The sequence below is a fragment of the Microtus ochrogaster genome, assembly GCF_000317375.1.
Source record: "Microtus ochrogaster isolate Prairie Vole_2 chromosome 6 unlocalized genomic scaffold, MicOch1.0 chr6_random_2, whole genome shotgun sequence".
Classification (NCBI taxonomy): domain Eukaryota; kingdom Metazoa; phylum Chordata; class Mammalia; order Rodentia; family Cricetidae; genus Microtus; species Microtus ochrogaster.
This window is the reverse complement of record NW_004949095.1, coordinates 850,261-874,405: the sequence shown is the minus strand read 5'-3', so window position 1 is coordinate 874,405 and position 24,145 is coordinate 850,261. Positions and strand designations below refer to the sequence as shown.

At 44.4% G+C, this 24,145-nt stretch overlaps 1 protein-coding gene across 3 annotated transcripts in view; it reads left to right on the top strand.

Annotated features, from left to right (window-relative positions):
- The window catches only part of C6H1orf21 (chromosome 6 C1orf21 homolog), a 205,812-nt gene that overhangs the window by 76,500 nt on the left and 105,167 nt on the right, over window positions 1–24,145 (top strand). For all 3 annotated transcript variants that reach the window (XM_026787591.1, XM_026787592.1, XM_026787593.1), the window contains one exon: window positions 3,808–4,032. In XM_026787591.1, coding sequence (XP_026643392.1) covers window positions 3,939–4,032 — 94 coding nt within the window. In that variant the 5' untranslated portion in view covers window positions 3,808–3,938. The remainder of the gene's footprint in view (window positions 1–3,807; window positions 4,033–24,145) is intronic.

The window sequence follows — 24,145 nt, the reverse complement described above, 5'->3', positions numbered from 1 at the left end:
CATCTTGCTTACAACTGTGTGCTTGGAGCCTACCAATCATGGTGTATTACTAAGGAGTTTTCGATTAACAGCCGCTAATTAAATGATTGAATGATTGGACAAGTGCTTATGACATAGTCTGAACTTTTCCTCCGTGATCTGGGCATGATTAACTTGAGGAATTGGAGATCTGCCCCTCAAATGATTCCATCACCACCAACGGAGTGATCTTAATAAAATAGCTGTAAACCTTGAAAGTGTCACTTTTAAAATCAAATTAATGCTACAAGCTATATAATATATTTAAAAAATAAACTCTACACTGATGCTGGCGAGGGAATGCTTATGAGTGACTGTTTATGAAAACATGATGAGCTGGATGTGGCGGTGCATGCCCATAGTCCCAGCCACATGAGAGGCTGAAATGAAGATCTCTTAAGCCCAGGAGTTCATGGTTTCTCGCCCTTTCTCCCTCACTTCTTCCCCCTCCCCTTCCCCTTTCCCTTTTTCTCTCTCCCCCCTCCCTGTGATATTACATGATACAATGTATACTAAATATATAAGTAACTAAACTGAAACTTCCTATGGAATCGTGTGAATTGGATACAGATCGTGCTCGTACCTATTAACCTGACCCTCACTCCAGTATTGAATAACAGAGACATCCTTTTAAGAAGCATCTTACATTGTCTTAAATTGTCTCATCTTTGTTAGCCTGAAGCAACATGTTCTTTTCCATATCACTAACTTTTTACACCCAAGTAAAATTTTAATTGAAGCCCAGCTTTTACGAATGAGGAGCGTCATGAAATGCTTCTCTGGGTCAGAAGCTTTGTTCCTGTCAGATTCTGATATGAATCTCTCTTCACCTGTGGTTACAGCTTCCATAGTTTCAGTGACTTGAAATCATTGAAGGTTCTAATGTTCCTGACTCATTCCCAGGAGAATAATACGTTCACATGTGTTTTAGTGCCGCACAATGGTTCTGTTTTGTTGCTAGTCACCAACACTCTCTTAAATGTCTAATTTGTAAAATAATTGTCACGGATATGTATCTAAGGACAAACATAGCATATGCAGGGTTAGTTCTGTTTTCCTTTCACCCACGTGGGCAGGCGTGTGGCTTCAGTCTCTTCACAAGAAGCATGAAATTTCAAATGTGAACTTAGACTGGAAAACAAAACAAACTGAGGTGAATGGAGAAGGGTAGGGCATTGTCTCTCAGTTCTCAGGACTCCTGGGTGATTGGCCTAATTCCTTTCCATTTCTTTCTCCTGTTTTCGCTCCGTCGGTTCTGAAGAGGTGACAAGAGGCAAGGACGGGTTCCTGTCTGAGTGTTGTCTCCCTGTGCCTGTGTGAGGCGGTCTGCTTGTAGACTTCCTATTTGGAAAGGAAGGGGCTTCCCTCCCCACCTGTGACCTTCCCCTTTGCCGCCGAGCTGAGGATGGAGGAGATGCGGCCTGAGAAAGGGCTGACAGAAACCGGAAACCTTGCAGCGTGGGCAGCTAGAGTTCTAGCTGCCATGGGCCAGGAAGGGTTTCTCACCTGCTCTCTCCTACCTGTAGAGACCAGTCCCATCTCTTGTTTCAGTGCTGATTCTTCAGAAACTGGACGAGGTAGGCAGAGTGGGTAGCCATGTTACTAGTCTAACAGACTCACAAGAAGCCCTCCCGCGATGACGATCCCAGCTGTGTTAAGCTGGATGGAGTTGGCCAGCCCCACCTTCTTGAGGCTCTTCACAAAGCATCAGCCCTGCAACCTCTTCCTGCCTTGACCCCTCTGGAGCAAGTGCACAGGCCTGCTCTGTCTTTCCCTAGCTCAGTTCCTGTTCATCTGCTCCCCACATCTGTATTCCGTCGCTGTGTTCTCAGACTGGTCAGTTTCTACCGCGCCTTATGACGGCACAGAAATCTCACTTCCTCTGTCTAGTCGCTGCCCCCACCCAGTCAGAATTTGACCGCTTTTGGATTCTGCGTTCTACCACATCCCTTACTGTGTGTGTATATCCTTTTTCATTGTCAGAAGCACGTCACTGTCAGGATCCTGAGGCGTATAGTTGTTTCAAAGGCAGAACTGCTAAGTCATAAAATAGCTCCTGTGCATGTGTATTAGTACGTACACCCATAGACCTAGATCTCATATAGCCTTAGATGAAAATGGTGTGTGAAGGAGGTGTGAGCATCAACTCTCTAAGAATCAGAGTGTCTTGATTTGTAATATTTCTGTAAGCAGCCTTATCATGGTCCATAATAAGAGACTTATCTGAGGGATTATATATAGATAACATATGTGATAGTATTTATTGTCATATATATGTATATATTATCACTGTAGTATTTATTGCAGTCATTATTTGCATGATCATTATATTTACATTTAATTTCATTTATTAAATTAATCAGGATGTTGGGAAAATGCTCTTTGCTGAGGTTTTATGGCTTAAATGATGTGATTTCTATTGATGTCCTTTGCATTCTAAGAAGGGCCTAGGGTCCAGCAGTTTTGCTGAAAAGTGAGGCTTGCACTGTGCTTTGGTAACACCATCTGGGAGACTTGACAGGCTCAATTGTTCGTAGCAGAAATGGTGGGATGTGGGTGTTGGTGGGAGTTGAAAGAACGGTGCTGTGTTGGTGCTGCCAAGGGCTCGAGAGGTCAGGGTTATGTTGGTAAGGGATGTGGAAGGGGGGATTTCAGCAGACAGCTTCGAGATTGTAGCCCCTCGTTTACAGCACTGGAAGAGCTGGGTAAGACTGATGGAAATGCAGAAAGAACAAAACAAAATGAAAATATCAGAGCACACTGGGCACAGCAAACCCTGAGAATCCGGGGCAGCTCCTGTCAGTGTTGCAGGGAAGGGCATCTCACTCTCATAGAACGGGGATTAGCTCTGAGTGACCTATTCATTAACAGTCCTTATGCCTTTACGAGAGACCAGTTGGCACACAGAGCCAAGCCTGGAATTAGACAACTAACTGAGTGGTGTTTTTTTCTCTCTCCTTACATTTTCTCCTCAGTCCTTAAAACAGTGAGAGCTAAGCCAAAAGCGAACACAGGGAAGCCTAATTCTCGACTCTAGTAGACTCCAAATGCATAGCCTACTCCGGATGCGTAGCCTACTCCAGATGCGTAGTCTAGTCAGGATGCGTAGCCTAGTCCGGAAGCGTAGCCTAGTCCAGATGTGTAGCCAGATGTGTAGCCTAGTGCGGATGTGTATCCTACTCCAGATGCGTAGCTTACTCCGGATGCGTAGCCTACTCCAGATGCAGAGTCTACTCCAGATGCGTAGCCTACTCCGGATGCATAGCCTACTCCAGATGCAGAGCCTACTCTGGATGCAGAACTTACTCCAGACCTGTAGCCTACTCCAGATGATGCATAGCCTATTCCAGATGTGTAGCCTAGTCTAGATGAATAACCTAGTTTATGTTTCAGTCTGAGGAGGAAAATGGTCTCCTGAAACCAAGAAAACTTTTGAGCCCTGGCCTGCAGGGAGGGATGGCAGAGAGTTGCACTGTGGCTCTTCCTAGTGTTTTATTTATTCTAGACATTTTGAAGTTTCAGAACATCAGCAAGTCTATAAGCCCGTGGGTGCCCAGTTGGTGGTTCTCATTTCCTTGAAAAATATAGACATTCTACATCTCTTTAAAAATGCTCCTTCCCAACATGCATTGTGTGTTTCAGGCCTTCCTAGGTTGTTTCTGAGCAGGGATTGAGAGGGGATGGCCACACTATAACGAGTGTGGAATTGGGCTGTGCAATCCCCCACTCAGCATGGAGCAATCCCAGGCATGGAGTCTCCCCTTCTCATCCAGCTTTCTCTGCTTGCAGGTGCACACACTGTGACCAACGCAACGACGAAGTGGATTTCCTTTGTGTTTAAAGAGAGAAGAAGAAAAATGTCCCCGTGTCTGTAGAGATGATTTGCAGTTCAGCCCGGCTGAAGCTGACCGAATGAGACTATGGGCTGTGCCTCTGCCAAGCATGTTGCTACTGTTCAAAATGAAGAGGAGGCTCAGAAAGGGAAGAACTACCAGAACGGGGATGTGTTTGCCGGTGAGTGCTCGCACACTTTGCTCTTGGCCTGGCAGTCCCAGTCACTTTGGTGGCAGTGAGTAACCTGACTGATTCTTGTCTTCCGCCGGGTCAGAGTGGTGGCGAGACTTGAGTGAAATCAACACAGACCTTTTTTTCCTATTGTCGGTTTATATCATGTGTACGGAGGGAGGATCACAGAGGTGTTTATACAAGAGTTCACATTCAACCTAAAGAACCGAAGAGGTTTAGTCAGTTTCCATCAGGCAGTGTCGTGTGTGTTCTGGTGGGTGACAACTGAAAATACAAGCTGGGAGTGGAGTGAGTGGAGGCTGTAAAGGAGAATGTGGGTGTTGTAGGGTTAGTAGCGTGAGTCCATATTAAAACATAGAACGAAGAGTAGTTATTGTGTTCCTAGTACAAAACTCACACAAATCACAGTTTCGTGGCCTCTTCTCTTCTCCTCCTCCCCCCAAAAAAGCAGCCTTTAAAAGTGAATATGCTCCACATAGAAACTCAGCTTCCAGAAGCTCTGGGAGTCTGGGTCTTCATTACTTGGGGGGGACCAGTGGAGTAGGGTGGTGTTTGCCACTGCTTCAGTAGCCTGTGGACTCTGGACCCACAGACTCTTTCTCGTCCATATGCACCAAGCCTAGGTCACTTACTGGATTTTGAGCTTCTTGACCTTGGGTTTGTCTTTTGAAAAATCAATTTCTGCTCTGATGGAATGTGAATACTTGTATACAATTCAAGCTAGTACAGGGCATCTTTAACAGCTTTTGCTAAATGACTTCAATAGTAATATCTACTGACTGAAAATATAAATAAAAAACAGTTCTTTTATTTATAAAATCTCTTGCTGGAAAAGGACTCTCACTGAGAAATGTCTCATCCCCCAGTCATTCTCAAATGATGCTGTCACTTGGACAACAGTTGTGCGTGTGTGTGTGTGTGTGTGTGTGTGTGTGTGTGTGTATGCATGCACGCACACACACACACATACAAGCATGCAGATGAGTACATGTGTATAATTCAGAGGACAACCTTGGATTATTTATCCTCAAACATAGTCTACCTTGTTTTTTTTGAGACAGGATCTCTTTGACTGGACAAGACCTAGGGACCTGGCTCATCTCCATCTCTCCAGTGTTGAGATTACACTGGCCTCTTTGTATGAGTTCTGGGGAACAGACTCAGGTCTTTGTCATATAAAGCAAGCTCTAAACTGACTGAGCCGTCTCCCAGCCCTGAAATTTGAGCCATTGTAATGATTGTTCTGGAGCTGGAATTTATACTGTTCTATTAGAATGTATTCTCATGAATGAGAAGTTCTGTTCCTGTGACATTTGCCTCTTGTGGTGACTATCTGGAGGATTTAGAAATGTAAGGGAGCAATGGATATTTGAGCATCTTAACAAAGCCAGACACCAGCTCACTGGAACTGCAGATACTGGGAAAGCAGCTAATTGTAACTGGAGTCATTATTGTGACCCTTAACTGCTAAGAGAAAATGATCCACCATCAGGATTTGTTTAAACTAGCCTCTGTGTGATGGTCTGTCATGATCAGTTTTGTAAGGGAGCTACCTCAGATGGAGCTGCCACCATATGTCAACACCAGGAGGCATTTGCGTTCATTTTCGTGTTGAATTTTCACAACAATCCTGTGAAATATGTGCTGTCTCAATTTGCATATGTAGAGGCTGAATCACAAAAAGCTGACTGCTTCAAAGCCGCCTGGCTATTCAGCATCAGCATCTGCCTCCTGGGGCCCTGGGTCACCTCTTCATCCCTTGCCTTTCCCTAGTGTATGGCTGCTTCCCATCGCTGTCTGCTGTTTAAGGCCTTTTGCTAAGCATCACGGAGATTACAGAGGTAAATATCCCACAGATCTTGCTGTCTTCTACTTTGTGAAAGGATAGGGAAGTGTTGTGAGGCAGAATAAGTCAAATATCAGAAGAGACCTGTCATGGTAAGACTCAGGCATGGATTGTCTTAACTTTAGAGGCAGAATCAGGATGAATTCTTTGCAGAAGTGGCATGCGAACCTGGCCTGGAAGAATCTAAACTTGCCGGGTAAGAGTTCAGGAGAGAACTAGATGAGAAAAGGCTGGAGGTAGTGGCAAACATACTCAGAATTTTGAAGACTCCAGTTTGAATGGAGAATAAAATGCAGGTGAAGAAATCCAAGTCAAGGTTAAATTATAGAAAAAATAATATCAAATAACAATCTTTGGAAAGAAAATCTTAGACTGCAAGGACAAAATTTTGTTTTTGTTTCATTTCTTTTTTTTCTTTTTTTTGTTTTGATTTTCGAGACAGGGTTTCTCCGTAGCTTTTTGGTTCCTGTCCTGGAACTAGCTCTTCTAGACCAGGCTGGCCTCAAACTCACAGAGATCCGCCTGCCTCTGCCTCCCGAGGCTGGGTTTAAAGGTGTGCGCCATCACCACCCGGCTCAAGGACAAAATTTTGTGATGTCAGTGTACAGTATTTATATTCTGTGCTGCCTAGCCATCTTTTTCCTTGTTGAGTTGCAGCTTGCACATGCATGAAGACTGTGTTTTTCAGAAGTTAGCATTTGCTCGCCAGCTGTTGCTGGGTAGACTCTCAGCCTCAGGGTTGTGCAACAGCAAAGTGTGGCTTTGCTTGCTGGGTCAGCTGGGATGCTGCTTTACTCACCTCTCATCTTCCTGGTCCTGCACACCTTGAGCCACTGAAGGCGAACCACCCCTTCTAAGAACAAGAGTATGAACCACACATAACTGGGTCCTAAGGATAGATAGGCATGTGTGCCACATTTCACGAGCCAAAGCAGGTGACAGGCCCAAAGTAAAGACGGGCAGAAGGACGTGCCTGACCACACTGCAAGCATGCAAGGATATGCATGCAATGAGCAGCTAGAATTTGGGTAATGAGACTGTCCCAGGTCTGCCTAGTCCTCTATGGCTCTATGCGTCCTTGTGGTTCAAATATAGGAAGTGTGGTTAAAGACTCTGCTGAGGTGGCCTTTGTTTGTTTCTTTGTTGTTTTTTAATTACCCTAATACTCATTGAAATTTTATTTCCCCCAGTATTTACTATTTTGTTAGTTTTTTTTTAACATAAACGTTTGCAAGTTTGTGGTACAATGTTAATTAAAGCAAGAATATAACGGTGGACAAATCACTAGTCATGAAAGATTCTTCTTTTTTTTTAAACCCTACCAGAGTCTGACAGTAGAATTCCAGAAATTCAGTATTGAAGAAAGGGCTGTTACTGAATGCTGTAGTTTAAATTTGACAAGATACATCCTTGTTTCTCTACTTAAATTCAGTTGCAGGTCAAAGCCCCCATCCCAATATTCTCACAGATAGTACAAGGTTCCTGGTTTGGAGACAAGATTTCTCAGTAGCTTTGGAACCTGTCCTGGAACTTGCTCTATAGACCAGGCTGGCCTTGAACTCACAGAGAGCACCTGCCTCCCGAGTGCTATGATTAAAGGTGTGCGCCACCACCATCCAGCTCTCCTGCAGTTTCAAGGTTCTGTTATTGTACAGAACACAGCCTCAAACTCTGTCCCACCTCATGGTACTGATGCGTTATTTCTCACCGTTTGGTGGGACCTGGCTGCTGTCCTCCCCACGCCCAGTCACACAGCTTCACTTAGCGAGGATCTTCCTTGAGCTCTACTGTGCAAGAAGTCCTCAAGCCTCTGCTGCAGACCTCTCTTTACACATGATTATCTAGCTTTTCTAATGTGCGTCTCGTCCACGTGAGGAAGGTGAGGCTGCCAAGTGATTTTTCTCCTACCTTCTCCTCAAATCTTTTTGTTTTCCAAAGGTAAACTGCTGCCTGAGCCGTTTCTAAGGTCTCAGGAAGGCGTCTCTTTGGTTTTGGTGTTTAAAGTAAGTCGGATATTTGTTGATAAGTCTAATCTCTCTTGTCAGTTGGTTAGCAAGCTGTGGGCAGAAAGTGCACACTCTTCAGAGGACCCAAGTTTCCAGAGAGCCTAGTTGAACACTGACCGTACCAGCCCCCTTTTGTAACGAAACTGACTCTAAGTGCTGCTAAGTCTGGTTTAAGGAGCACCTGATGTTTATACCAGCCTTTTAAACAGAGGCGGGTAGATTATTGTAGTAAAACTTTTTGGATGCCATTGTAAGATCAAAAGCTGGCAAGCAAGTCAGGAACCTGGCAGTTGTCCTTTATGTGGACTTAAATATACTCTCATTCTTGGTGGTACATAAAGTAACAACATGAAGCGTGTGTGTGTGTGTGTGTGTGTGTGTGTGTGTGTGTGTGTGTGTGCGCGCGCGCGTGGAGGAGGGGAATGGAGGGAGGGAAGGAGGGAGGGAGATACTCTTACACCTGTCTATGACCTGTCTAAAACTCTGTAGGGACCAATTTCTCAGGGCAGTGGTGAAGATTAAATGATAAAATTCTTCCTGATGTATCTAGAAATGCAGATCAGTGGGAGGCAAAGTAATAATTCATTGTGTATCCCTCATAACGTTGATTGATTTACAAAGTGATAATTCATTGTGTATCCTTCATAATGTTGATTGTACAAAATGAAGCTTCATTAAGGACACTTTACTCCTACAGTAATTACAGAGAGGAGAATGTGTATTTGTGTGGTACAGTAGCCATTGGCCGCACGTGGCTCTGGTATGTGGGTGATGTCGCTAGGCCTGAGATGCTTGTACATTTTGTACAAAATGAAGAATTACTGTGGAAAATAATATGAAATAGCTCATTAAAAATTCTACTATTGCTCACATGTTAAAATGATGATTTGGGTCTTCCAGATTAAGTAGATTGCATTATTAAAATTATGTGCACCTGCTTACTTCTCGTGCAGCCACTAGAAATACCAAGAGTCCAGGCCAAGAGTGGTGGCACACTTTAATCCCAGCACTCGGGAAACAGAGGAAGACAAATCTCTCTAGTTTGAGGCCAGCCTGGTGTACAGAGTGAGTTCCAGGACCTGCCAGAACTACCTAGTGAGAGCCTGTATCCAAAAACCCAACAACCACACAGCCAGAATGTTAAAGCTGGAGGTGTCTAGGGGGACTTGGATAGAGCTAGGTTATGGTTGTGGAAGCTAAGAACTCAGAAAGCTAAACACCAAAGGATCTGATAATCTAGTCAAAAAGTGGGCATATGAAATAAACAGTTGTTTTTCAAATATATCACTTGTTTTCTATGTGTGGATTATCTTTTTTAAAAAGACACTAACAAAGGAAGAGGGAGTATTGGGAGCTGGGGGTGGTATAAGTGTGGGTGTGAAGGGTTCATTAAAATCAAAATACTTTATACACATGTATAAAACTACCATGAAACTCACTCTTTCATATATTACTATACATTATAATAGTAAAAAGAAACACAGGTGGCCAATATATAAAAACATGCTTTTTTGTAAAAAATTGCAGTCTGCTTGGGTGCTAAAGCCTTTGAGAGGTAACACTCTTCTGCCTGAGGGAAGCTGTTTCTGGAGACTTGACAATATTTAATTAATTCAGTTTTTTTTTTGTTTTGTTTTTTGTTTTTTTTTTATTAAACTGCTTGTGCCATACCAGGTAGCTAATGACAGTTGAATTTCTCCAGTGTGCTGGGCACCATACTAGGCACATGACACCTGTAGAATCTTACTTCATCTTCAAAAAATGCCTGCAAGAAAACAGGGCCTCTAATGTGATCTACTGTCCAGATCACACACACACGCACGCACGCACGCACGCACGCACACACACACAGACAGACAGACAGACAGACAGACAACCTGTCCTCTCTGTGGATTCCATGATCATTTTTAAAATGAGGAAACCAAGGCCTTATTTATCCAGAGTCACACAGCCATTGATTTTCTAATCTGGAACTCTGGCCCTCAGTTCCCATTATCACAGGGTTACTAGCAGAGCCCTGGGGGGGGGGGTCCCCCGGTGGGGGTCCCCCGCAGTTTCCTTTAGGTACTCAGTTGCCCCTCCCTTGACAAGGAGTCTTGTCAAGTTTTTGCAGCTGCTTGGATCCCTCTGGCTGCAGTGAAGTGAGCTCGGCCCTGTGCAAGGCAGAAGAGAAGCTGCTGGTGCTTCTGGCAGCTTCCAGTGTTCTGTGTGTCGCGCTGGAGCTGCAGCCAAGGCTTGCTTGGAGCTGGGGGAGTCTAAGACAGTGACTCATCAGCAGGAGTGGAAGGGGAAGCGTCTCCTCACCCTTGACAATTCTCAGTGTTTCCTTCCCAAATGACATCAAAGGATTTGAAACTGGCTTCTTCCTGGAATCCTGGCTGGTGTAACAGGCATCTGCCTGTCTCTAGACAATCTCCACCTAGCATCGCCTGCCTGGCAGGTTGGCTTCATGGAATTTTTGGAGTTCCTGTGTAGAATCCAGCACCTAGGGCTCGAGTGTGGCTGCCGCTTTTGCCACTGAATGATCGCAAGGCATCACACACAGTGTTGGACTCTGGCATACAGTTGATGAGGCTTGTTCATGCAGCTGTTACCACTGTCGCCTCTGTGGTAAGAGAGGAGCTTGAAGCTAAGAGCCCTCCTTGGTCACTTGACTAAAGACGTGGCTTTGTTTGTATAATGAGGAGGGTAGCTGGACTGAGGAGATTCCCTCTTCATGAATAAGCTTATCTGTTGGGAAGCATTAGATCTAAACCAGCCTTTGGAGCTTTGGGGAAAGTAATTGCTAACTGCCTGCTTTACCTCAGCCTTGGCTGTTAAACGAGGATGTCTAGAGAGTCTGTTGTGGTAATTAGGGTATTTTCGGTGGACCTGAAACACCGTCACGTCGTCCACAGAGCTGTGGAATCTGGTAAACTGGCTCCTCGCAGACACACAGACTTGTCAGGCTAGCGACTTAGGTCCTCCTCTGTGCAGTGTGTGGGGTGTCATGGAGTTGTGGGCCTTAGACGCGTTGTTGCATGGTGACACACGATAAGCACTGAGTAGGTGCCAACTGCTAGTCCCCATCATCCTGTTGGCAGCCTCTTCTGTGTGCAGCTGTAACTTCTGAAAGTTGTCGGTCGGTCCTCTGCGATTAAACTTGGGAGAATCCTTATCATTTTCTTACAGATGTCAGATTGATCCAATTTGAGCAACTGTTCCAATAGCCGGTTGATCCTCATCTTTTATTTGAGATTTCTAAGTATTTGTGTTATAATGGTTTGCTCCCTTTCTGTCTTGACTTCTGTCTGTGTGTGTATGGTGTGTGTGTGTGTGTGTGTGTGTGGTGTGTGTGGTGTGTGTGTGTGTGTGGTGTGTGTGGTGTGTGTGTGGTGTGTATATGGTGTATGTGTGTGGTGTGTGTGTGGTGTGTGTGTAGGTATGGTGTGTGTGTGTGGTGTGTGTGGTGTGTGTGTATGTATGGTGTGTGGGTATGTGTAGTGTGTGTATGTGTGTGGTGTGTGTGGTGTATGTGTGTGTGGTGTGTGTGTGTGTGTGTGTGTGTATGAAATGAGACAAAGGATGTGACTTAGAAATGATAAAGATGATAGATGACACAGGTCTGTGAAAGTGTGGTTTAAAAAATCTCCCACTATACAGCTTGATAAGTGTGTGCTTTACTTATTGAATTGACTTTTTATTGCTGTGACAGCACACGAGGGAGCGGAGGGTCTAGGGACTTACTGTGGCTCACAGTTTCAAGCGGTGCTGGCTGGCTGCAGATACCGGTCATGGCAGTGGAAGCGTGTGGCAGAGAAGGCTGCTCGTTCATGAGAACAAAGAAGCAAAGAGAAAATGAGGAAGGACCAATAGCCTACTTCCTCAGACTATGCCCTGCCCCATAGTTGCCACCACCTCTCAGTAGTTTCATTGAATTATGAATAAAAAAATTATGAGTCCATAGATCACGGCCCAACCACCTTCCACAGGCCCCACCTCTTAGCCGAGCTTTCAACACATGAGCCTTCAGAGGATTTCAGTCCATATTACCAGACATAAATGAAACGTGTGTTTCATAATCTGTAACTTTCCAGCTCTTCATGTGCATGTGGACCAAGGATGTTTCTGAAAGGATCTTTCTTAGTGAAGCACCATAGAGAGACCAGGAGGAAGCAGACACTGATGCCGCCTGTGGCTGTCACTAGAGAACTGCATTCAGAACTAAAGGAAAATTTAAAACGATGTACAAAATAGGTATTATTTCAGTTCACATTTTATTTTCAAAAGATATTATTCCTTGAATTCCTCACTTTTATATTAGGAATTTCCAGATAACTCTGTTACAGTTTTATTTGCTTGGTGTGTGGTGTGTGGTGTGTGTGTGTGTGTGTGTGTGTGTGTGTGTGTGTGTGTGTGTGTATGGGTGCACACATGCTATGGTGTATTTGTGGAAGCCAGAAGATAACTTGCCGGAGTTGGTTCTCTCCTTCCACGGTGCCACCATATGGGTCCCAGCAGTAGAACTCAGGTTGTCAGGCTTGGCTGCAGGTGCCATTGCCCTCTGAGTCATCTCACTGGCCCTTCAGATGACTCTTAACAATTTAAATGTAAGATAAGAGACCAGGAACTATAGAAACCATCCCAGTCCATAAGGCATTTACCATACAAGCATGCAGAAGGTTCCATTCTTACGACCCACATAAAAAGCAATATATGTATCATCCCTCCAAGGCTCAGAGAAAAATCACAGAAGAGAGGGTGAACAGGATGCAGGAGTTGGAAGATGGGGAGATGCCTTCCAAAAAGACACTGGGTAGACAGGGCTTGTATGCATGTGCTCACCATAGCTGTGTTTACTCCGCAAGTCAAGTCGTGTGTGCATGATTGGCCAGTCAGCATCTCACCATAGAAGTGAGAGGAGCTTATGAGACCCCCACCACTCCCTGCGATTCTATTGCCACTTTCTTTAGTGGTGGAGCTGCTAATAAGTTGCCCATGCCCCAGTAATAACCTTCTAGGTATGCTCATACAGACACCTAATTAAACACACACACAAAATAAGGAGCAAGCCTTCTGGGAAGAAGTGTTTCGGAGAGAGATGGGGATAATGAAGGATGGAAATGAACAAAGTCCACTCCATGCATGCATGAAGCTAAGAATGAAAATAAGTTTTGAAAAGTGCTTTTTTTCCAGAGTGCCAGCTGTGCTGGCATGTGCTGAGGAGGAACACTGGGACTCATTGGCCGGCCAGCCGGGCTATAAAGATACTAGCGAGTGTTTTTACAGTCTTAGGTTGCAAAATGTCTTCCATATAATGCTGTGAAATCTGATCTCAATAAAACAAGTGGGTAAATTTGGCTGCATAAAAACCTGAAACTCTCTGTGTGGAGTAACTAAACAAACCACTCTGAGGGAAGTTAAAGGACAACTGTCAACCCACGAATATTATTTGTAAAACAAATAAGATAAATGTGAGAAATAAAAAAAAACAAACAAACATGAATTCTAAAAGCAAAGAACGTGCTGATTGAAAACTGGGCTGAATTTGTGACCATGCAATTTAAAGAAGAAAAATTTACAGAAGTCCAATAAAAGCAGACAGAAAAATGGCCTACTGCTTAGTCATAAATAACCCCTAACCTCACCCCCTCCTCCCCACAACACACACCAAAATAAAGCAAAGCAAAGCAAAGCGGTTTTTACCCCCTCAAACTGGGCAGGAATAGACATCTTTCTCTTGTTCTGATGAGTAATGCCAAACCAGAACAGTTTTTCTGAGCACAGAACAGCAGTGTGCATATGGGATTTAAATAGTGTCCCTTTTGCTCCTGCAGCATTGTCAGGGGCTCACTAGACAGGCAGACGTGGTACACACCTGAATGCCCAAAGGTCTTCCTTATCAGCAGGATGTGTGCAGTAGCACCAATCCTTCCGTGTGTTCTAAAGTGAGAAGGGGAAAGAGACGCCTTCACACAGCTTGTGGGACTCACCAAGAGTTTTTGTTTCCAGTTATATCGACTTGTTTATTTGTGTGCTTTTTGTTTGATTGAAGTGTGTGCCACAGTGCATGTGTGGGGGTCAGAGAACAGCTTCTGGGAGCCCATTCTTCCCTTCTACTGTGTAGGCCCTGAGCTTGGACCAGGTGATCAGGCCTGGCAGGAGGTTTCTGAGCCTCACAGTGTAGCCCAGGCTAGCCTACAGCCCATTGATCTACCCAGTTGGTCTCATAGTCATGGCAATCCTCTGTCTCTGCTTGGATTAGAAGCCTATGATACCATACCCAACTGTAAGTACTGTTTGTGATGCCTGTAAAATTCTGTGTCAGTGCATAAAGAAGGTACTTAGGAGTTTCCCATCAACATTCACAGTAGTTTCGGGTGATGTGAATTTCCTCTTTGTATTTATAATTAACACTTATCATCCATTGCAACTATTTATTCTGATAAGTCTAGTTTAAATGTTTCCACCCTCCAGAGGGCTTCCATTGGGTTTTCTGGCAGTGCAGATTTGCTCCCCAAGGAAAGTGCAGTGTGACTGGAAATAGCTTTGCGCCATGGGGATCTGTGCGAAGTCATGTTTGCTCAGGTAAACAGATGGGGTCTGATCCCTGTTGTGTGTTTCATTCAAACCTCGGTATGTCTTGTCAGTCTACAAAGTATTTGCTGGCTGTTCTGCGTGCTTTGGACCATGCTAGGCATCACGGCTCATACAGACGGGTTAACCTACTCTCTGCCTTCAACACACTGATAAATGAGTGACAGATTGCTGTCTTAGAGTAAAGTGTCAGTGTCCTGTGGCGATACTGCAGAGGGGGGCTCGTCATAGGAGCAGGGGGGACACATGCAGAGGGTGATTAAAGTCTTTGCATAGAGATGAACAAACAAAAGAGCTGGTGGGGCTGAGGCATGGCAACATTACAGGCGGAAGGCTCAGAGACGGTGCGTACAGCGGTGTCAAGAGGAGGCTGGGGAGCTGTGCAAATCGGCAAGAAATCGGCTAGAAAATCTCACATTAGGAAAGGAGCCTGAAGTATTCGGGAATTTCACACAGTTTCCCCCCAAACACTATAAAGCTCACACAGACAATATCAGAATCATATTATAGATCAGGAAATTCGCTGAAAACGTTTGGAAAATGCTACAAAAAGAGGCTAGAAGATTGGAAGCTAATTTCTCAGATGGTCACCCTTACCTCAGATTACTATGGACCCTGAAATAATTATTTTAGAGTTCAGGCTCACATGTGTGCCAGAACTGCATTATCGCTAACCACGACAGAAGTGGAAGAGTCACGATATGACAGGATGCCCTTTGTCTTCGGCGGGATTGGACCTAAGTTGGGTATTTTTGTGAATGGCTGGTGTCTTCAAGGAAGTGATGCATGCAGCCTGTGCACTGTATGTTACATGCAGACCTTCCTCATGAAGACTGTCAAGGGAGCTGGTGAGATAGCTAGGTGACCTGATGAAATGCCATCATGCGCACACAGACCAGGGATAGTGCTGGAGAATAGAGACAGGTGGGTCCCTGGGCACTCACTGGCTGCCAGTGTGGTCAGAACTGTGAACTCCACATTCAGGGATATACCCTGTCTCAGGAAATAGGGGGAGAGTGATTGAGAAAGATACCTAACATTGACCTCTGACCTCTAAATGCATATAGACACGTGTGGATGCATACCCGTACACATGTGCAAACACACACACACGTGCATTGCTGTACATGCATCAAGCTTTGGGAACTACTGCTGCCTTACGATTTAAGTTGCTTTCATTGCTGCACATAAGCCCTGAATCTTCACCTGTCTGCAGAGGGGAAGATCGGGACATGGTGGGTGATGTCTGTAGTATGTCCATTCCCATGGGACAGCAGAAGAAGAGGCCAATAATGCAAAGTGTTTTTGAGACATCACCTCAGTCAGCCAGCAGGAGTGTGGTGTAGCAGACCGGCTTTAAGCCCCCTGCCCTCCCCTCAGTGTTCTTCAGCTATGCACCGTTTTCAGTTGAGCAGTTTGTGATCATAAATTAGTGTCACGGTTTAATTGTGTTTCTGATAACAGTGTTCTAAACTGTGAGGAAAATTGCCCCAACCAATTAAATGCTCCTAAACTAATAATCCTCTGTGAAGGGTGTTGATTGGCTAGTTCCAAGGTTAAGAGTGTTCCATGGGAATGGCTGTCTATGAGAAGGCAATGCACGCTTACTGGTAGTGGCTCCCCAAGATACAGATTCCCCGTAGTTTTTAAACTGTTTTTACCAGAGAAAATGTCCAGTGTGAGAAACTGAAGATCAGAAGCTGGCACTAAAGGTCAGCAAGTGTCCTGTGGACCAGTCATCCACCAGGACTGTGTTTACCAGTGCCCTGATGCTGTGCTCTGAACGTTCTTAGCACCTCTCCAAGTTAACATGATGAGATTGGAACTCCTGGTTTAATGTTGTTAAGAGGCAGGTCTCTGGGGAGGCAGTTAGGTCCTGAGAGGCAGCACTCATGGATGCTCTCAGCACCCTTACCAGAGAGTCCCAGGACAGCAGGCCTCTGTCATATGCCCTGTATGACACAGAAGAAGGAACCATTTGTGAGAAAGCAGGCTTCACCAGACGTCTGCTGGCACACTGATCTTGGACTTGGCAGTCTCCAAAGTCGTGAGGAATAATGCACACAGAAGTATTATGGTATAGCAGGTGAGCTACCTGGGCTGGGAAAGTGCAGTGTCTGCTGCGCTAGCAGTAGGGAGAAGAGTAAAATGAGATGCCTAGAGAAAAACCTAGCTCCGGGAATAGCTGCGTTGCCCCGCTCCTGTTCCTAGAGCTGACCTGTGACTCTTCAGATGACAGTGCCATCAAGGCTCTGAGTACACAGCCTCTTATTGTAATTTCCTCCTGAGCCAACTCTGGCTGTGGGACTCTAGGCAGTTTGATCCCAAGGAAGAGCCAAAGGTACCTGTGGTTGGAAGTTGATTGCTAGAGTCGCGCCTGCATGTTAGGCTCTGCCTGGCTCTTGAACTCCTTGGGCCAAATGAAAATGTGTGCACCAGATAATTAGTGTCACAGTTAGTATGTATATACATGTCTGCTAACATGTAACTAACAGTTACTGTTTAAATGTGGATAGAAAGTATCTTTGAATGTTCTTAAGGTTTTTCAGAATAAAAGCTTAACCAAAAAGGCCATAAGCAGGGAAGGGGCCCCTGTGAGGGATGAAGACTAAGAGGGACAAACATAACTCTTATCCCACGTTTGAAGATAGAGTGAATATGAATATCTAAATTTTCATTTAAAATGTTTTCACAAGCTTTTATATATGATCATTAAGAAATAAAGGGGGGACAGAGAGAGAACTCAGTAGTTGAGAGTACTTGCTTCCTTTGCATAGGATCTCCATTCCCAGCACCCACATAAAGTGGCCCACAAGTGCCTGAGACTCCTATTCCAGTGGATGCAGTGCCCTCTTCTGGCCTCTTTGGGTACTGCACTCAGGTGTTGCGTATACACATAAATTACAAAAGTAAGGGCAGAGAAGAAATAGCAAATCTACAGACTATAGAAAGCACATCTTCCAGACTGAACAATTCCCACAAGCTGCAAGCAAAGCCACACAGGTTCAAATCTCTATCTAGACCACATTGCATTTCCATTTTGAAAACCACATTCAAAACAAACTAAATCACATTTGAATTCCCTTCCAGCTATGGATATCTAAGCTTTACTAAATAAATATCACTAGTGATCTTGATATGTAACCACAGAAGAAATTCTCAAATTATATATGAGTATGAGTTTAGTTTCAATGTACCAAGCACCCTTGCATTTATTATGTCATCTGTGTGGCAGTATTTTTCCATTAATCTTTTACTTCTGATTACCTACCTTCGAGCAATGTCTTTACTTCCCAGCCTTTATATCTTGATAGAATGACTTTCCTCTTCTGCCTTACCACGTTTCCTTGGTGCAGCTGTTAGAGTACCAACGTTTAAGAGAGAAAACAGTGTGCTTTTGGTTCTAACCGAGCTCTGAAAATTAGGATTGCCCATTTAAGAAATACTAACTGCGCAAATATTATTAAAAGAAAGCCTGGCTTTTGCTAGCAGATAAAAGATGTAATTCGACAATGGCTAGCTGTTTTGCCCACACCATCGGAGATGAGCCAGGCATTGGCTGGAAAGACAGATGTGCATGGTCAGACAGGAACCAGGGCCACACACAGAGAGAAAAGGTATCAACAGATGACAGGATGGCTTGTTTATATTCATTGGTCAGGAAAAGTCAAGGAGTTAGCCCCTGAGCAGAAGCGAAGGACTTCCTGCTGTGTTCCAGGGAGGAAGCTTGAGACCCTGGTGGCCAGGTGATAGATAAGGAGGGGCAGCCAGGCCCAGTAGCCAAGACAAAGATGTGGGATTCTGTTTTACATGAGGTAGAAACGCTAAGGAGAGGGTTTCCAATGGATGAAGTCTGACTTTGTGTTAAAGCTTAAAGAATTATCTAGGGTAGGAAGGGATGTATCAGTGGGTGTAATGTCACAGTCAGAAGGAAAATCTGGTATTCTGGTATGACAGGGTGACTATAGTCAATAATAATGTGTTTCAGATAAGTTGGATAACGGATATTTAAATGTTTTTACCACAAATAAATGGTGTTTAAAATGGACTGATAACCCTGATTTGATCATCACACAGTGCAAATATACAGGAAAAACACTTGTAAACATTTGCAAGCATGGTATGTTAATCAAGACAATTATAAAGAAGTTTTTAAAAAGCACTGTCCTGGCTGTTGTGTGGGGAACGGACTGCAGAGAGTGGGCGTAATACAGTCTGCTTTCAATCTCTGCTCTCCGGTACATGACAAGCGAGTGTCTCTCTGGGAGTTGAGGCCAGCCCAGTCTACATAGTGAGTGAGTTCTAGGCCAGCCAGGGCCATGCAGTGAGACTCAGGTGTGTGTTTGTGGGAGACTGAGAGCAGATGAATGGTTTAGCACTGTACCCCATCAGTCTAGGGAGGGGTCTGAACGAGTGTTGTCAGTGCAGATGGGGACCCCAGGGCAGATTTAGGGTTCGTGTAAAGAATGGTTAAGCCTGGACTTCATCATAGCACCCTTCTCCATGGCTTTCTTCATGAGGGTGGGAATGGTAGAAGTTTGCACCAACAAGCTCCCCCCCCTTCCCCCGAACCAGTGGCATCCTCTGAAGCTTCACAGTGTGGGATGACCAAGACACCTGAGCATTTAGAAAGTGTATCGAGCCAGGCTGAGCTATTAGTAGGGTCAGAACTCTCCTACGTTGATGTTTGTGCACTTTTCCATTTGTTTCTGGCAGAACTAGAGATGGTGGTGATGTGCTTATGTGAGTGTCCAGGTCTCAGCAGTGTGCACACCCAAGGCGAGCGTCTCTTCTGCTCTCAGAGCCCAGTTGTGCTTCCTTGCATTCCATCGAAGCGTGAAAGGGGATTTTCAGACACTCTTTGTTGGTTTAATCGGAATGTATTCCTTGGTTGGGGGTGGTGCTCCCAGAGAGGTGTGTTGCTGGTCTCTCCCCACCCCAACAGCATCAGGAGTCTTTAGGGTACTCAACAAAAAGTGTGCTGTGCTCTACAGTCTTACAGTAGGAAAAAGTGTCCCATAGCAAGATACAGTATTTGTATACAGATGTATGCAGATACATCTTCATAGATGCAATGACGATTGTGTGAAGTTGATCAGGGCTGGTTGGCTTGACCTCTGCGGACTGGGGCAGCTGAGAGAAGATGAATCTTGGAAGATGGAGCAGTAGATGGCCAAGCAGAAAGGGTGGAGAAGGGAGCAGGAGACAGATGATTAAGATGGGATTAAGTAAACCACAGCCCCCCCCCCCAGAGCATCCTGAAGGAGAACAAGGAAAACTGGAGGTGACTTCTGTCTTATGAGGGTGCCGTCCCTGTGAGGAGAGTACAGACTTGTCAGAGGGAAGGGTGGAGCCGGCAGGCTTCCCTCATACTCCACCATTGCCTCCACTCGTTTCCAAGACTCACGGGGGAGGGCAAGCAGGGAATGCTTTTCAACAGCAAAGGATTGTATTATTTGACCATGAAGTATCGTTTGGATGTGTTTTCCCATTTTAAAAGTCCAATCACACTGCTTGTATCAGGGAATTGCTTCAGCCGAAAATGACTCCATCCATTTTCTTCCCGTTCTTTCTAATAATGACTTCGCGGCTGCCGAGGTCTTTTTAATAGTTCTATAACCCAGGTAAAGCCAGGCTCCTGCAAGCCAGCGTCAGTCCAGAGACATATTAAAGGAGTACCTGACACCATTGAAAAACTATTTAAACTTTTGCTGAATGACCCCTAAGACCTGAAAAGCCATCTCATTCATGGACCACACATTGAAACTTATTCCTCCATGAATGTCTGCCATTGGCTGTTCCCATTCTTCTCTTGAATGCCCTGCAGCTTTCCCTCTAGACCAGCCTATTTAGGGCTTCCTGCTTCTCCTTATGTCTGTCTGTTTTCTTCTCTTTAGCCCTGCAGCTCAGGTGCCATGCAGACTAGCCTGGTTCCTGGGGTCAGCCTCCTTACCCCACTCAGTCTGTACCACAGATCTCAGTAGCCCATCTGCGCCTAATATCTAGACAAATGAGACAAACATTTCTCTGCATTCTGTCGGGATTATCTGAGAGTGTTTCCTCTACCAGAAGTTCACTTAAGTCAGGAGCCATTGAAAAGAAGTGAGTGAGATGGACATAGTCATTAGATTCTGGTTCTTCACAGACATACACAGACAGGTGTGCATGCATACACACACACACAAACACAAACACACACACACCTACCATTACCAAAATAGAAGGTAGCCATGCTAGTTAAGCAGAATGTCTAGTGTTGACTCAAAATACAGTGCCTGTTCCCGAAAGAGTAAGAGATAATTCTGAAGCAAATGAGAGTGACTGTGGCGCAAGGATCAAGTTACCCTGAGTGATATTTTCCACTGGAGCAGAGGATGCTTGGACTTCTTCAGGTACAGAACAAAACAAAGCCACTCCTCAATGTTTGACAAATTCACTGATGGGGACATCAGGTAGGCTTGTTAGAGCAGGCAGGGGAAGGGGTCTTTTAGAGTTGATAGAAGCGAATGGTCCATGATGCAATAATGACATCTCAAATGGTGTTACCTAATAATGACAAAGCTATTCGGTCAGATACAGCAGAGGACAGAGTTTATTGAGAGGACCCGTGGTGGTTTTGCGGCACTCTGCCTCACTACAATCACAGCCTTCTACATGGTTTGTAGGGGCATCAGCTTCAGAGGACGTCAGCTCACCCTAGATGGCATGCACTCCCCTACTAGTCAGGCATCCTATAAATTTGTGAGTAAGGTTGGTGGAGGAAGCAACTGCAGATGGAACAGCCAAAATGGATTAGAAAATCAGCTCATGTTTCTGGCCCTCCAGATAGTGGTGGGATTAGCAGTCTTACATACAAAGAAGGACGTGTGTGGCGCTGTAGCACTGTCTTTTCATATTTGTCTGTCATTGCTCCATAGTTCATCTAAGAAAGAATGTCAGTGTTTGTATTTATTCTAGATTTTATATAAAATATATATATATATACATGTATAAATTCTGTTACATATCTGAAACTCTGCCATATAAAAACCCAGCCAATGTTCCATGAAATTAGGACCATTATTGCCACTACGAGGAATTTTACTTACTTTTTATTTAAGTATCAACAAACATTAGGTTTCATTATTGAATAAACACGGGAACGGCACAAGGGGTTTGTATCTTAGTGACAGTCACATACTTAGGTTATGTGTTATCTTAATAGGCATCTATATATACGAACAATCTGTACTTTCCCTAGTAGACTTCCATGTCCAGTCTCTACAAAGTTTACGTCCAAAAGCAATTGACCTTGTTACTTTTGAACAACTGAGATTTTTAAATCATTAAAACTTAAATGCTTTCATTTTGAAAGTAGTTTTATTTATCAGGATTATATGATATAAACTCTGGCAAAAAAAAAAACAAATCTTTCTATGACTGTGCAGAAGTCTTGTGTTAGGGATTTTCTTGGGAGCAGGCCATGTATAACTACCCTAGAAAATTTTCAATAATAACCATCATATCTGAACTGATGAGATCACCTTATGCAAGTACAATTAAAGAAGTCACGACTAGGAACTGCCTGACTCAGGACTTGAAGGCAGTTGGGTAGTTCTCCAGTTGAGTCTATTTCATGCATAGTGTTCCAAATTTAGGGTCCACTTGGTGAACAGTGGCAGTGAGATGCTGTCAGACTCTGAGCTGAAGGATACCCAAACAGGAGACAGTTCTCAGAGCAGGAGTCATGTGTCATTTCCTGTTGTCAGGATTTCTGTCCTGCCTGGTTTCCACAGTCATTAAGTCACCAAAGAAATCACACAGAGGTCTACAGTAACTATAAACTGATTGACCCATTAGCTCAGGCTTCTTATTAACTCTTATAACTTATATTAGCTCATTATTCTAGTATATGTTAGCCACATGGCTCGGTACCTTTTTCAGCGAGGCAGTCATATCTTGCTTCTTCTGTGTCTGGGCCAGGACTGCAGAGGAATGGGCTTCCTCCTCCCAGAATTCTCCTATTCTCCTTGACCCACCTCTACTTCCTGTCTGGTGGTCTCACCTATATTTCCTGCCTGGCTACTGGCCAATCAGCGTTTATTTAAAATATAATTGACAGAATACAGACCATGGTCCCACACCAATCCCCCACTCCATACACACACACACACACACACACACACACACACACACACACACACAGCTATTTTCCTAGGGCACTTTCTACATCCACTTCCCCATCTCCCCTGCATCACTTATCACAGAACCCAGAATGTATTGATAGGTGTTTTCCAAATGAGGAATGAGTAAGAGTGAACTTATATATGCTGACTTGATCAAAACCTTCACTATTCTGTGCACTTTAATACCTCTGCAGTTAAACATCTGTCAGTCCAACGGATGTCACTCACTGAAGTATAGCAACAAAAAGAAGAACACAATGTTGTTAAATTGTAGAAAATAGGATGATAAGAGAGATAAGCTTAAAAACACAATGACAGAAGAAATATCTGGGTTCCAGCTCCACTGTTTATAAGTGTGTACAAAATGAAGTGGAAGGGAATGGGCAGTGAAGAGGAAGACAAGAAGAAGAAAGGGAGAGAGTATGATGTATCTAATAAAAACAAAATTCAAATTTAATTAAAAGCAGTGACCCAGGATTCAGGAGGCTCAGTAGAGTCCCCAGGAGATAAGGCCAAGTAGGACTGGTTTATCCTTGACTTCCTCCACTCCCGTTCTTAGCACACATCTAGCCTCAGCTTCTCCCTTTGTGGTGCATACTTTTGAATGCACCAATTAAAGATCCTTCTTTGGCTTGCAGGAAAGGAAGTTTGAGGAATGGCCTTGTAGACGTGCCTTTAGTGGAATGCCACAGTGGCGGGGCAGGGCAGGGGTGGGAAACAGCACACTGGAGGCTTGCTGAGTGACAGAGTGAAGGAAGGCATTTGAAGAAGAGGCTGTTTGACATCAAACATCCTTTTTGCCTGCTTATGCTATTGGCTCAGCTCCAACCTTCTGCCCAGGACCAGGAGAGGAAATGCTTCATGTCTCCTCCGAAGACCTACTGTGAGGGTTTCTGAACAACTCGTGGCCTGGCTCAGTTCTGTTAAGTTAAAGGGGCTTCGAGGGAGGAAGCTGAAAAGGAAACCATCTCTTCTGTATTTTGTGTGCAGACATGTGCTTTTAAGTGCAGACCATTGGTGCCTGGGCACGTGTGTGTGTTGGGGGGGGGGTACTGTAGTTTACTTTCAGGTCTCCTTGTTAGAAAAGGTTAGCTTGACTCCCATGCTGCACATCTTTGTGCTTTCAAATTACATCCCTGATGATTGACAGTCATTAGAGCCATAAGGAAGGATCAACCCTTCTTTTCTTTTTGTATTTTTTTAAAGATTTATTTATTTTTATTTGAAGGCAAATTTAATTAATCCAGGCCAGTGGGTACAAGATGATACAACTTTAATACAGAAGCACACTCACACACCCGGAGTTCAGCGATCCACCGTAAACCGGAAACAGGAAGCGGCTCCAGTGCCTGCACGTCCCAATTAATTAGTAAAAAAATTCGCCCGAGGCTGTCCCGCCCCAAAAGGCGGGGTCTCTCTACATCTCCCCCTTTTGTCTAAATAAGACAGAACTAAACTAACTACAACTATAAACAATAATAACAAATAATAAATATAACAAATAATAT